Here is a 15,150-nt window from a genome sequence, read left to right on the forward strand (position 1 = left end):
TGGATTTTGTAACCCCTTTCCTTTTTGTGATTTTTTAGGAATGAGGTTCTTCCTGAGCATTTCTTGAAGAGGAGGTTTTGTGGCGATGAACTCCCTTAACTTTTGTTTATCTGGGAAAGTTTTATTTCTCCATCGTATTTGAAGGATATTTTCACTGGGTAGAGTATTCTTGGCTGCAGGTTTTTGTCCTTCAGAGTTTTGAATATTTCATTCCAATCACTTCTAGCCTGTAAGATCTCTCCTGAGAAATCTGCTGATAGCCTTATGGTCTTTCCTTTGTAAGTTATTTTCTTCTGCCTGGCTGCCCTTAGTATTTTCTCTTTGTCATTGACTTTTGCTAGTTTCACTACTATATGCCTTGGAGTTGGTCTTCTTGCATTAATAAAGTTTGGAGATCTATTGGCTTCTGTCACATGAAGTCCATCTCTCTTCCCAAGTTTGGAAAGTTCTCAGCTATTATTTCTTTGAACAGGCCTTCTGCCCCCTTCTCCTTCTCTTCTCCCTCTGGTATACCTATGATCCTTATGTTGCATCTCTTAATTGAGTCGGATAATTCTCAGAGAATTTCTTCACTTCTTTTTAGTCTTAGTTCTCTCTCCTCCTCTGTCTGCAGCGTTTCTATATTCCTATCCTCCAAATTGCTAATTCTGTCCTCCATATTATCGACCCTACTGTTCAGAGAGTCCAGATTTTTCTTAATCTCCTCCATTGTGTTCTTCATCTCCAGTATTTCTAATTGGTTCTTCTTTATAGTGTCAAGTTCTTTTGTGACATAGCTCCTGAACTCATTGAGTTGTCTATCTGAATTCTCTTTTAACTCGTTGAGTTTTTTAATAATGGCAGTTTTGAAATCATTGTTGTTTAGGTTATAGATTTCATTGTCTTTGGGATTGTTTTCTGGGTGCTTATCATTTTCCTTCTGTTCTGGAGATTTAATATATTTTTTCATACTGCTTGATGGCGTGGATTTGTGCCTCCGCATAGAGATAGAGTTTAGTCACTGCTTCCACTTGTTGTGACTGGTGTATGTGTGGGGGCAGCTGTTTAGACTGCACCAACCAGGAACCCTGTCAGCTGTTACTGACTGGACCTGGACCCCTCCTCGTAGTCACAGTGGTCCTGTGGGGTCCCTCGTCAGTTGTGGGGGCAATCGCAAGGGGACCTCAGGCTGCTGGTGCCTACTGTTGCAGCCCACTTGGACACGCTCCCTCCTTGTGGTCTGCAGTGGTGTTGTGGGCTTTCCCAGCAGCCAGGAGCAGGATCACCTATATTCGCAGCTTTGTCCCTGACAGAGCCCACCAGATCACGCTTGTCCACTATAGGTCCCAGCAGAGCTACGGGTATCTTCTGCAGTCTGTCATTAGCTCACCTAGCTGTGCTACGTTTGCCCCAGGACCTTCCCACCTTGCAATTGCCAGTCGGGACCTCTCCACTAGTGCTGTGCAGAGGCTTTCACTGAGGCTGCTGTAGGAACCTGGGGTTCCCCCCTGGGCTATGTAGCCATTTCACCGGAGCTCTACTCTGCCCCACTCCACTCTCATGGGATCTCTGGGAGCCCCTTGCCTCGTCTGGGACACGGCCAGAGTCTGTGGGCCTGGTGGTGGCTGGTAAGCTGCTGCCTTGTGGGGAATTCTGCTGTAGGGAGGCTCCTGGTGTTCTGAATGCTGGGCGGGGCCTCCCTGCCAATGGCGAGCAGAGGCCCTCCCTGCTGGGGGGGTGCGGGACCCTTGAGCATCCCCCTGGGCTGCAGAGCCGGGTGCTGGAGCTCCACCCAGTCCCCAAGCATGTCCACAGGAAGTCCGGATGACCCCTGCACTGACACATGCAGGGCAGGAGACCGTGGGCCCAGCTGCAGCTGGCCGTCTGGTGCCATGCCAGGGAATCTGCTTGCCGGGAGCTTCCCTTTGTTTTAGTTTCTGGGTGGCGCCTCCCTGCTAATGGTGTGCAGAGGCTTTCCCTGCCAGGGGGGTGTGGGATCCCAGAGCCTCCCCCTGGGCCACAGAGCTGAGAGCTGGAGCTCCAACCATGTCCCCAAGCATGTCCACGAGAAGTCCAGGCACCGCCTGCACTGACCCATGTGCTGGAGACCATGGGCCCAGCAGCAGGTGGCGGTCTGGTGCCGTGCTGGGGAATCCGCCCCCCGGGAGCTTCCCTTTGTCCTGGATTCTGGGCGGAGCCTCCCTGCTGATGTTGAGCAGACTTTCTCTGTGGGTGGGGTGGGTGCAGGACCCTGGAGCTTCCCCCTGGGCCACAGAACTGGGTGCTGGAGCTCCACCCAGTCCCCAGGCTCGTCCATGGGAAGTCCGGGCACCCCCTGCACCAATCCGTGCAGGGCTGGAGACCGTGTGCCCAGTAGCCGCTGGCGGTTTGGTGCCGTGCTGGGGAATCCACCCGCTGGAGCTTCCCTTTGTTCTGGATTCTGGGTGGAGCCTCCCAGCTAACGGCGAGCAGAGGCTTTCCCTACCAGGGAGGTGCTGGACCCCAGAGCCTCCCCCCGGGCCACAGAGCCAGGCACTGGAGCTCCAACCATGTCCCCAAGCACGTCCACGGGAAGCCCAGGTGCCCCCTGCACTGACCCATGTGCCGGAGACCGTGGGCCCAGCAGCAGCAGGCAGTCTGGTGCTGTGCCAGGGAATCCACTCACTGGGAGCTTTCTTTTATTCTGGTTTCTGGGAGGGGCCTCCCTGCTAATGGTGAGAAGATGCCTTCCCTGCTGGTGGGTGCGGGACCCTTGGGATTCCCCCTGGGCTTAGGTGTAATCGCGGGGGGCTTGGGTAGGGCTGTTGTCACCTGTTTCCACCATCGCTCTGCTGGTGAGTGCACACTTCTGCTCTTGGTGTGTGGTGATGCAATGGGGGAGTCCGCTGGAAGAGAGCCTCTTGCAGGAACTAGGCTGTCGGGGGTTGGGGGTCGGGGGTCGGAGAGATTTCACCTATTTCCACCTCCTCCCGGGAGGAAGTCCATCCGCCTTCCTGTGTATAGTAGCACGAGTCTCTTAGGCGTCTTGAGATGCTATCTGGATATCCTTTGTTAATTGGTGAATGTCCAATTAGTTGTAGATTCGATGGGGGAGAGACAAAGAAGACCACTCACTCCGCCATCTTGGTCCCGCCTCGTCAGTCAGAAGCTTTTTGAGGAGACTAATAAGCTTTGAAGGGAAAAGGGGAGGGAAAGAGGCTAACAAATGGGGAAATATTGTTCAAACAATGCAATGTGTTTATCAGATCATTTTATGTTTTTCTTCTGGGCATACAGACTGCATTTCCTAGCCCCCTTATATCCCTGTGAGTTCTTGTCACTAATGACTGGAAATGATGTACCCCAGTTTAGGTTTGGTGCATAAAATGTCCCCAGTAATCCTTAAAGTCTTTGGTCATTGATTAGCTGGGTGCTGATGACTCAGTAGATGATCCTGAAGCCCCAGGAGACTGGAGGCATCACAAGATGGAATGAACCTATATCTATGACTCACAGCTTAGTGAGGAGCTGCTCACAAGACCTGCCAGATGGGCCAAATCTTCATTGACCTTAGAATGAATGAGAAATAAACACTTTTATTGGGATTAAGCCAATGAGATTTTGGGCTCTTTTGTGTATAACAGCATCTCTAACCCATGTCAATTAATACAGGGGGCTAATAGATAGGGTTTCTAATGAATTTATCCAAGAAAATGAGAAATGGAATAAGTATGGATGGGGACATCTAGGAAGAGCTGGATGAATGGAACATTCTGAGGAGCACTAATCCTGGGATCAAAAGCTGTCCTGGGAAGAGCCCTTGCTGTGCTGTACCTTGGTACTGCACTGATCACCATCCTGGTTACCCTGTGGACAACTCCCCACAATGCCCCCAGCTACTTGGAGCCCAGAGGATGAACTCTGCACAGCTCCTGGTTAGTGATGGAGGAAGATCACAACTCTACTCAGGGGTGTTTCTGAACTGAGCAAACTTGTGACCCCTGAGCTGGATGAGTGGTTAGCGGAGCAGCACTGCATTACAAAATAAATGAATAAAAAAAATAAAAATATAAAAAAAAAACGAATGTAAGATGGTAACAATCATATCTTATCTGCCTCGTATACAACATTTTGACAAACAAAGGTGTTAATGGATGAAAAAATCCTTTCAAAATTTAATGCATAAGTAAGAAAAAGCACAATTCTTGCTAATAACAGTCTTCAGTTCTAGGCTGTCTCTGGGTTCTGTTGTTGGAAGTACTGAGGAAGCTTCATGATCCCAAATTACATCCCCAAAATAAGTCATACCTACTCGATTGACCATGCCATGAGATAAGGAGCCACAGAGTGTGTGTGTGTGTGTGTGTGTGTGTGCGCGCGTGCGTTTTATTTGACCCTCCTTAATCCCAAATCCCACTGTGCACAATGCCCAGCTGAAAGGTGTCAGTTCCTCTTGGATGGAAGGATGAATAGATAGACTGAGGGTCAAGGTTGTAGATCTTCTGTGATGAATTCCAGCTCTTGATTTCCACCATTTTCCCCGCTCTTCCATTAACTTTTCTCAGTTGCTATTTTCTTTTTGTTAAAATGAGAGGTTATATCTTTATAAGCTTTTAATGTCCTTGTCAGACTTTACAGTCCATAATTTCAAGAAAAATTTAATAGGTTGCCTAGTATTTCATTTTTACAGTTCTCTTATGTACACGCTGGATAATAAATGACCAAAAGGAAGAGGAAATAGACAGATGCATGAAGCAGGTGACACCATGAGATAGCATGCTAAAGTTTAGAGCCAAGACTTACAGAACAGCATTTGAGAGTAGGGATGCTGAAAAAGCCACAGAGGGAGGAGGGCCACTGGGTGCTCTGGGGAAGGTAGATAAGGTAGGTGAAGGGAAAATTTCAGAAGATTTTTGTATTCACACTTCAAAAAAATGACACGAGTCTTTCAACATACTAAGGGTGACGGCAGAATTCATCTTTAAGGTGAGTACTACTGTTTTTTAGGTGAACATTTTCCTAACCATTTGATTTTTAGAGAGGCAAGGTCCTAAGTCTCTGGAGAGAAGTTGGGCAAAGACGAGCTAAGCTGCTTTGCTTAGTAATATGTAATAAAATCTAAAACAATAAAAGTAAAATGGTGACTCTCATGAGTGGAGAAGTTGTAATTACTCTTTCCCACATCTAACTCTATTTTAATATGACTTGATTTTATTCGAGGAAGTGTTATTTGCTGATCTACTGAGCGTATGGGACTCTATCAGTATGAAAACTCATCAAGAAGGGACCAGGGTTGTAAAGACCATGATCAGAGATTTTAAAGCTCCTTTTCTGGATTAACACTGCAATATTTTCTTTCTTTTTGGAATAAAAAATATTCACTGGATCACTCATATCTGTTAGAATGCCAGAGTAGATTTTTGTTGTTGTTGTTGAGGAAGATTTTCCCTGAGCTAACATCTGTGCCAATCTTCCTTTATATTGTACATGGATCACTGCTGCAGCATGGCTGATGAGTGGTGTAGGTTTGCACCTGGGATCCGAACCTGTGAACCTGGGCCACCAAAGTGGTACATGCCAAACTTAACCACTATGCTGTGATGCTGGCCCTGTTTTTTTTTTTTAATTTTGTTTTTGTGTTTTACCCTAAGCTTCAGTCCTTTCTACAGCAAAGCCTAAAGGGCAGCTGAGGGTGAACACCTGTGCTTCTCCATCCAGGTTCTTAAAAGAGGACAGAATGCTCTTGGGTTCTTTGGATTGAATTCCCCAATGTAATTCATCTTTGGGCCTTGGGTCCTAGCTATGTATGTTGTGATTTAATGACATCTTGGCCCCTAAATCTCCTATTTACCCAAAGTGAGTATCCACTTCTGTTGGGTGGAATCTGTCTAACTGTTATCCCCAGCCTACCACAACTGACCAATTGGTACTTCAGGATCATTCATTTTCAAATCCCTGATGTGTATTCAAATGGCTTCAATTAAAATCCCATCTGGGCCACTTCCTGGTGGTGGGAAGCAAGCTTGAGTGTGCTGCTTATCCTCTCTTTGATACAATTTCTTCAGTGTAAAGATAGCACTCATCTTTTTAGGATTATTGTGGAGATTGAATGAGATAACATATGTAAAGAGCTTATCACAGAGCCTGAAATGGATTAACTATCAATACATGTTTGTTTTCACTCTAAGAAAAAAATATCTCTATTCCTTTCCTGTTCTCTTTCTGACTCCTCCTCTCCAGAAGCTCTTGTTTGCAGGTAATGCTTCTGTTCCCACCATTCTTTTAGTGAGACTTTTCTCTGTCACCTAAGTCACAAAATTTTTCCACAACCAACCACAGAATAACATTTGATACTAAATCTTGGCTGGATGAATGAGGCTTTCCTGATTTAGAAGAAATTCTCTTGAAACTCCAACCTAAGGTTATAGTTTTCCTGGGTTGGTGGACTACCTAAAATGTGTCTCCTCATGACCAAGATACTGTGATACAACCAGGAGACTGAATTGCATGTTTGGAGCCCTAATGCATTGTCCTGATCTGTTAGCTTTTTCCTGTGCTTTAGGTTGATATGTCTGCAAAGAACGTGGAACATGGAAGATGAATTCTCTGAGTGTTAAAGTTGTAGCTAGGTCCATTTTCTTCCCATCTACCAGGGGAAGGTATTTTTGAGCACACTAATTGTGGGTTGGCCTTCCAAATCTACAGTGAATCCAGGGAGCTGTGGATGAACTCCAACTTCATTTGGCTGAAAAATAATTTGAATGTGATATTCTCTTCATGGTTTTCTGTAGCTCATCTTTCAAGGTGCATGCAGAATGTTTAGAATCCTTCTTTCAGACTTGCAACTACTAAGGTAACTAACTTTGGAGACACCCAGGCCAAAATCAGTGGGTTGGTGGCCACTGTCTTCAATGAGTGATCTGGACCAGAGAGGCCCCTGAGGATCATTTCTGTGGGGATAACTAGGGAAAAAAGTGACAACAGATTACATTCCTTTATCTAAAACACAGAAGAGGAAACTGAGGCATAAATAGGTTAAAAACCTGCTCAAGGTCATACCATAAGTGCCAAGGCTGAGATTAAACCCAGGTCTCGGATTATGGTGAGGTTGTGAAACAAGAGGAGTGGCTCACAAATGCAAGGAAAAAGTTTAGCTCACTAATAGACCCAGTGAGTTATAGCTGATAACATTTTCTCTACCTCCAGCTTTCCTCACTTTACAGATGTGAATACTGTGGCTCAGAAAGACGAAGTGAATTTCCAAAAGTTTCATAGTTACCTTTTGGCAGAGTCGGAACTAGAACCCAGACTTCCTGACTCCCAGTCAGGCACTATTTCCAGCAAACTGTGCTGCTTAGGAAAGAAAGAATTATGAAATTCTCAGGCAGTTTGACTAACCTAACAGAATAATGCAATGAAAAGTGTGTGGGTTTGACATGGGATATAGTTGTGGTCAAATTCTGTTTTACTGCTTACTAGAATTGGCGTAGCAGGTATGAGAAGAGATTTCAGTGATGTGTAATGTCATCATCTATGAAGAGGAAAATAAAACCTACTTTTCAGTTCCATTGTAATGATGAAACAGTTATGGTGCTCAATAAAGTACTGAGTTACACGTTCAAACTGGCCAATTAGATGGACTTAAAATTTTCTCTACCAGTTCCAACAACTGGTTTGGCCAGAAATTGCAAGAGTTGGCATCTAAGAGGCTGCAATTGGGAAACATTGATCATCCACTAAGTTTCTCCTCAGTTCGCTCTAAATTACTCTTTATAGCTTTAACAAATTCCAAAGGAAAGAATATGTTGGATATAAAAACATAGGAAGTTGTTTAACATCAGTAGTGGTCAAACAAATATGAAAGAAAGAAAGATGAAATTTAGCAAACCCCTCCCCCCAAAAAAACGAGGCCAGTAATATGCATTACTGGCTAAGGTGAAAGAAATAATCTACTACATATTGATGATAGCTATGTAAATTGGTACTGCCCTTTTGGTGAGAGATGTCAAGGGTCTTTATAATATCTATACCCCTCTTTTCTGTATATACATCTGAGAAATTATCCTATGGACCCAGAAATAACTCATGCACAATGAACTTCTTCATGATATTTGAAACAATGACTCATGATTAGATACATCTATTTGACAGAATAATATACAATCATTAAAAGCAATGCTTTTAAAGAGTTTATAATGATATGGAAAATGTTTACATTATAATATTAATCAGGATAATATATTAAATATATGGTATGATTTCAAAAGTATAAGTGAGAAATGAACAAAAATATGTATGTGGAAGAAAGAATGGAAGAAAAATACATTCAAAACTTGCTAAGTTTTTCTATTTGATGGCAGTACTAAGAGGAATTTTTTCTCCTCCTTTAAATTTTTTTAAACTGTGTAATCATCATAAGTTATCTTTGCAATAACTTTTCCCCCCTTTTCTTTAGAGCATCTGTTGATCTACAACCTTGGCAAAACCAGAGCTCGTAATCTTCTCTTCCTTCTGTTCCCTTTATCCTCTCCATGGGCTGAGGAATTTGGATTCTGAGAAGATACATTAAGGTGTAGGAGGCGGGTACAGGCGAGGAGTCAGAAGACATGGGGTCTGTGTTCAATCTCCCACAATTTAGCTTCTATGACTTGGGTTGGCTACTTCGTATTTCTAGGTCAAAATGTTAGCATTTTTAAATGAAAGATGTTTGCACCAGATTATCAGAAAAATCATTGTTCTTAATGGCTTTCCAGCAAAGAAAATGGAAAGTGATGGTTCGAGACGTCCCCTGTAGCCCATAAATGGATGAGATCTCTTATTTGTGTTTTGAGTTCAGATCACTTAGGATTGTGGGAGATTTCTAAGTCAGTGAGAGATTATGAAACCATACAGTTTCTCACTGCAGTTTTTTCTTCCTGTAGGAATTTTCTTTAATCCTATCAAGCCATTTAACACACATCATTTGAAGCAGGGGAAGGAAGACCAGATGATGCAGAAGGATGGACCAGATGACCTGTTAAGAATCCTAATGGTTCTATCACTCTGCCATGTTAGAATATAATAAAAATTCTGATAAGAACGCATCAAACTCCTTAGATCCAGGTGTTGTATGTTTCCTATAGTTTTTGGTTATAGTTTTTTATTAATCAACAAATACTTATTGAGCACAGCTCTAGGTCTGGCAATGTGCATAATGAACACAAGGGATTGCTGCTTTCAAGATACTCCAAGTGTAGGGTGGGAGTGTGAAGGGAGACCTGTACAATAGACTGTACAAAGAGCTAGGATGGAGATGCAATCTGTGCATTATAGGAATACAGCAGAAATTCTTTTTTTTTTTTTTTTTTGAGGAAGAAGAGCCCTGAGCTAACATCTGTTGCCAATCCTCCTCTTTTTGCTGAGGAAGACTGGCCCTGAGCTAACATCCGTGCCCATCTTCCTCTACTTTATATGTGGGATGCCTGCCACAGCATGGCTTGCCAAGTGGTGCCATGTCCACACCCAGGATGTGAACCGGTGAACCCCGGGCCGCCGAAGCAGAATGTGCGAACCTAACCGCTCTGCCACCGGGCCTGCCCCAGTAGAAATTCTTATAATTTAGCCTAGGGTGGAGGAAGAGATTATCTTCCTTGTGCAGATGATATCTAAGCCTAGTTTTGAGGAATGTATAACAGTAAGCCAGAATTGGGAAAGTGTGTGTACAGTAAGTAGAACTGAGGAAACTGAAGATTTTAAGTGTTTTTGAGGAGAATAGGGACAATGTCTTTGATTAAAGAAATATAGTAGGATTGCTGGGCCATATTGATGGGCCTCTTGAAGTCGATGACATGAATTTGTGGTGGATTAAATGCTCCCTATTTTGTGATGTTTTCTAGAAGTTCTCAGGGAACAGGTTTGGAGAAGGCTTAGAATAGGATTCATTCAGTACTGGAGAATTGCTGTACACACGTGCTGGACAGGCAAGAGTGTTGGGAATGTAAATGGTTACAAATTTTATGGAGAAAATTTGCTGCTTATATTGATAAGTATTAAACATGTACACCTCTGTTAATATTTATCAGCATTAAAAATATTTAAAATATATGAAGCCAGGAATTCCATGTATTTGATTTTGTAATTGTTCTATTTGTTTTGGAGGTGGCTACTGCCACTTTTAGAATATAAGCCCCGTACTACCAGGGAACATGTCTATTTTATTCACTGTGGTATTCCTGCCACTTAGCAAAGTACTATCTTTCATTAGGTGGGCTCTGAAAACATACTTATTGAATGATTGAAATAGTGGAGGTATAATTTCAATTCAGGTCATTCTGACTCTAATTTTCTTGATTTTCCAGCGCACCACACGTAGAGTTATGGGTAAAGGACAGTGGTACTTTTCTCTCCACTTTATGGGGGGAGATGAAAGAGATAATGTATATGAAAGAGCCTAGGATCCATGCCTATAACACAGAAGACAATTTATGGACCCTCTCTCTAGACATTAGAAGGACACTGGGCACTTCTAGGAGGGAGAATAGAAATCACTCTCTTGAGACCAAAACTGTATTCAGCGGGAATACTTAAATGATGGCATCAACATTGTTTTAACCTGTGAACAAGGAAAAGCTAATTCCAACACTGATTTGGCAAGTGATCCTGTGAGGATAGAATTAGCCTCCCTCGGAGAGATGGAAAGCACATGGCACTGATAATTCCTGTGTCATCACTCCCACCTTATAAATAACTCCTTCCAGTGGAAGGAGAACGATTTTCTCTGAGACTGTGCGATAGGTATTAGCAGAATTCAGAGCTCACAAGCCAGCTACTCCTTCTCTAACACCTTCCCTAATATCAGCAGCAGGGCTTTTCTTGTCAAAAATAGAGAAAGTAGTTAATGGAAGGGCACAGGCTGGAGCAATGAGCAGCCCGGGTTCCAGCCTCACCACTGCCATGAATCACCCATGTGACTTTGGATCTGCTGCACCTAATCTCTCTGAGTCTTAAATCCACCATCTTTAAACTGGAGACAATTGGAAAAGATGATTTTAAGTGTCATGGAGTTTTTCAGCAAATAAAAGGGAAATGGATAATGGAAGAAATTCTCAGCTGCTGGTAAATGGATGACTCCCTTTTGAGTTTTCACCGTACTAGTCTAAGAAACTTTCAGCTCAGACGAATTTCTGTAATCAGTAGCAATTGCCCAATCTGTGCTTTGCCTCAATGTAAAAAACAATTTAAATCTCATCCAGGAGTTTAATAGTGTGAAACAGCGAAATTTGGATGCTATGCTTGGATTTGTCCTAGATGACATTTAAGAACTCTTTCAGGTCCACTATTCCATGATGTTAAGAAAGAAAGAAAGAAACAAACAAAACATCTGGTGACCTGTTGGTGTCCTCAGATCCAGTCAATGTTAAGTTTTCTATAATTTTAAAAATTAAATAAAAGAAAAATGCAACTCAAATAAAGATATAGTAGAATAATTTTACTAAATTTCTCACTGCTTTCCACAAAATAATTTTCTCATGCACAACTCAAAAAGGAGACTTCTTTTCTTTACTAGTTTTTAACAAATAATTTATATTGTATTCCCACAAATTGGAATCACAGAGATAAACCAGCTTAACATTTTTATTTTGGGACACATAAATTCATTATTTGGCTAAACTGTATACTATTCATATTGATTGCATTTTCTCTACTCTCTTATATTTTGTGTGGGGATCAGTATTAGGGCATTTTTCATATTTATAATAAAATTATACCCATATCAATGCCTCCTTAGTCTTGGATGCATACACTTTGGTCTTTGGCTCCTTAAGCCACAGGAAGAGTTTATTGCCCAAGCTGTTGATGTTGGCGACATCAGAGATGCCATTTATTGAATGTTTATCACATCCAGGCTCTGTACAAACACTTGACATGCACTGTTTTCATTTGCTTCTCTTTGCAATCTCAGGGTGGGGGAGTACTCTTATTTTTGTTTTATATATATGAACATTAAGGCTTTGAGAAGTTGTCCAAGATTACACAGCCAATAAGTGGCAGAGGAAGGATTCAAATCCAGATGAATTTAAGTGACAGTACAGTACAGTAAAGCTTATGGACTCTCTAGCAAGACTTCCTGGGTGCAAAGCCTAGCTCTGCCATTTATTAGCTAAATATCCTTCTGTAAGTTGCTAAATGCGTGTCTCACTTTCTTCCTCTGCAAAATGAGGGCAAAAATAGCAATCTACTCCATGGGGATGATGTGAAGATTGAATGAATTGGTGTATGTGAAGCAGCCAGGACAGTGCTTGGCTAAGACCAAGTGCTACACAGGTGTTTGCTCTTATTACTGCTGTCTATGCTCTTGGCCATAATGTTTTACTCTGAAAAGATCCCCATCAGACTTGTCACTTGCAGGAGTTGTATTTATCCTGCACTAAAGATTGGAGAGGGAAAAAGGGGGCAGCTTCCTGATCAACACGGGAATCTTCTCTCTCATGTGCCATTGTATTTATGTGGAACTGTGCTAAAAATTGTCAGAGATGCACTCCAGTTGAATTAGAAAATCAATCTCTTCTGAGTTTTCAATTTCAGTAGTAACAAAAGAAATTAAAATTCAGATAACTAAATTATTTTCCTGTAATAACTTGGATACTTGGTACCCAGTGATGCTAAAATTAATAGACATATGCTCATCTTTTGTGGTTAGCAGAATGAATTGGTACAGGAATTTTGGAACAGAAATGATTAAGAGAGACAAAGGGAAGTGGTTATAACTGAGAGAAACTACAACCTTTTACCCCTGAAATAAATTCTGTTACAATTATGTTTCTCTCTTGGCTTTATAGGAAATATTGTACCTGCACTCTCAGCGTTCTTGGAATCTATGGAAATACCACACAATATCACAGAATTTTTCATGCTAGGACTCTCACAGAACCCAGACATACAGAGTTCTCTTTGTAGTCTTTTTGATCATCTATGTGGTCACAGTTTGTGGCAACATGCTCATTGTGGTCACCATCACCTCCAGTCACACACTTGCTTCCCCCATGTATTTTTTTCTGGGCAACCTGTCCTTTATTGACATCTGTTATTCTTCCTCTATGACCCCCAAACTCATTGCTGACTCCTTGTATGAGGGGAGAGCCATCTCTTATGAAGGCTGCATGGCTCAGCTCTTTGGAGCCCATTTTTTGGGAGGTGTTGAGATCATTCTGCTCACAGTGATGGCTTATGACCGCTACATGGCCATCTGCAAGCCCCTGCACTACACTATCATCATGATGAGGCATCTCTGTGCCCTGCTGGTGGGGGTGGCCTGGCTGGGGGGCTTCCTGCATTCATTGGTTCAGCTCCTCCCGGTCCGTCAATTGCCCTTCTGTGGGCCCAACATGATCAACCACTTTGTCTGTGACTTGCACCCCTTGCTGGAACTCACCTGTACCAATACATATGTCATTGGTCTGCTGGTGGTCACCAACAGTGGTGTGATCTGCCTGTTGAACTTCCTCATGCTGGCTGCCTCCTACATTGTCATCCTGCACTCCTTGAGGTCCCACAGTGCAGAAGGGAGACGTAAAGCCCTCTCCACCTGTGGGGCCCACTTCACTGTCGTTGCCTTGTTCTTTGTGCCCTGTGTATTTACTTACATACGTCCAACATCTACTTTATCTATAGACAAAAACATGGCAGTATTTTATGGTATTTTGACACCTATGTTGAATCCACTCATTTATACCCTGAGAAACAAAGAGGTAAAAAATGCCATGAGAAAGCTTTTCACACAGTAAGAAATTGCAGGTAGATGATAAGTGGTAAAGCAGGAAAAAAAATGAGTTTATTTCTGTAAGTGGAGCAAACCAATGTTTGTTTTCCCTATTATTATATTTCATCTTATTTTACCTTATCCGTTCCTTCATCTTCAAAGACTTTTATGGTTTACTTAGAATTTTTACTTGAATTGCATAATTTGATTATAAAAAATATATGAAATATATACGGCATGTGATTATATCCCTGTTTTAGATATGAGAAAATTGTGTCTCCTGGTGTGGTTAATTGGTTAATCAATGTTATCTAACTTTGAAGTACCTAAACCAAAACTCAAAATTCGTTATTTTTGATCCATCATCTAGACCTTTAAATAGCAATTCATGTTGATGTGATTTGAGTCTGTGTGATAACTAATTGAGTAGTAGAAATATTAGGCAAAATGAAACTTAAGGCAAATAACTTCATGCTTAGCCATATATAGCAGTCTCTGTGCATCTAGGCCTGGCTTCTATCCCTTCTCATCACCCTTTATGACTTCAGTGGTATAGCTGCTACACTGTGGCAGAGAGGGTTCTGGAGACAGATCAACCTGAGCTTCAGTCTTATTTCCCATGCTTACTCATAGCATGACCTTGAGTAAATGACCAAAACTCTATAAGCCCCTGCTGCCTTTGTTTAAAATAAAGACAAAGACGAGCACAAAAGGTGTCTACAGTGTTATTGTGAGAATTAAATTAGATAATCTACGTAAAGATCTTAACCCAGCGTGTTGCACATATACACCCAATATGTTTTACTTGAAATTATTATATACATACCTCAAGTCTTTCCTAACCCTCCACACAGAGGCTGTTTTCTTTTGCTTTTCTCTCTCTCCTAAGTTTGAAATATAGCTTAGAGTAGAAAGGTTTATTTTTTTAGCCAATTATACAAAATGATATTTCCTTGTATTTTTCCTAACTCTGTTTCAAATTCCAAGGGATGCTAGTGTTCTGGAATCTGAAACATACTTCCATGTTCATTCCATTTGTTTCCTGGTTTTACAATTCTGACCATATCCCTTCCAAGGCTTCACCCTTTAAGAGTATAGGCTCCCATGATATATAATAAACTTATCCTTTGTTTGACAAATAATCTGTAATTCACCATGTTGCAGCATATCTAATTTTTACACTAAGAAAAAGCCTATTGGAAATTAATATGAAAAGCAATTTATTGAATATATGTATTCAAAAATTAGTCTCCAAGAACTAATAAATTCAGAAGATCAAGAAATTATTTTACTTCCAAACGTCTATGTCTATCAAAAATAACAACTACAGAGTTCTTAGGCAAAATAAATTTTTTAAATTTTCATAATGGTTTACATCAATGTGAGATTTCAGTTGTACATTATTTCTTGACTGTCACCGCATAACTGTTCCCCTTCACCCCCTGTGCCCACCC

The 15,150-nt window shown here is 41.8% G+C and overlaps 2 protein-coding genes across 3 annotated transcripts in view; one reads left to right on the forward strand and one right to left on the reverse strand.

Moving 5' to 3' along the window:
- Positions 1-15,150, reverse strand: part of LOC123277871 (ubiquitin carboxyl-terminal hydrolase 25-like) — a 96,037-nt gene that overhangs the window by 27,086 nt on the left and 53,801 nt on the right. Inside the window, exon 6 of one of the 2 annotated variants that reach the window (XM_070487711.1) lies at positions 2,657-3,148. The exons of the other annotated variant lie outside the window; for it this stretch is intronic. Coding sequence (XP_070343812.1) covers positions 3,141-3,148 — 8 coding nt within the window. The 3' untranslated portion in view covers positions 2,657-3,140. Of the gene's footprint in view, positions 1-2,656; positions 3,149-15,150 lie in introns of those variants that run through there. 2 annotated transcript variants of the gene reach the window in all.
- LOC106843973 (olfactory receptor 4C3-like) lies at positions 3,170-15,111 on the forward strand. The gene is given in 2 exon segments (XM_070487709.1): positions 3,170-12,879; positions 12,881-15,111. Coding segments are annotated over 2 exon segments (906 nt in total). The 5' UTR covers positions 3,170-12,814; the 3' UTR covers positions 13,722-15,111.

This window comes from Equus asinus, chromosome 17 (genome assembly GCF_041296235.1).
Source record: "Equus asinus isolate D_3611 breed Donkey chromosome 17, EquAss-T2T_v2, whole genome shotgun sequence".
Classification (NCBI taxonomy): Eukaryota; Metazoa; Chordata; class Mammalia; order Perissodactyla; family Equidae; genus Equus; species Equus asinus.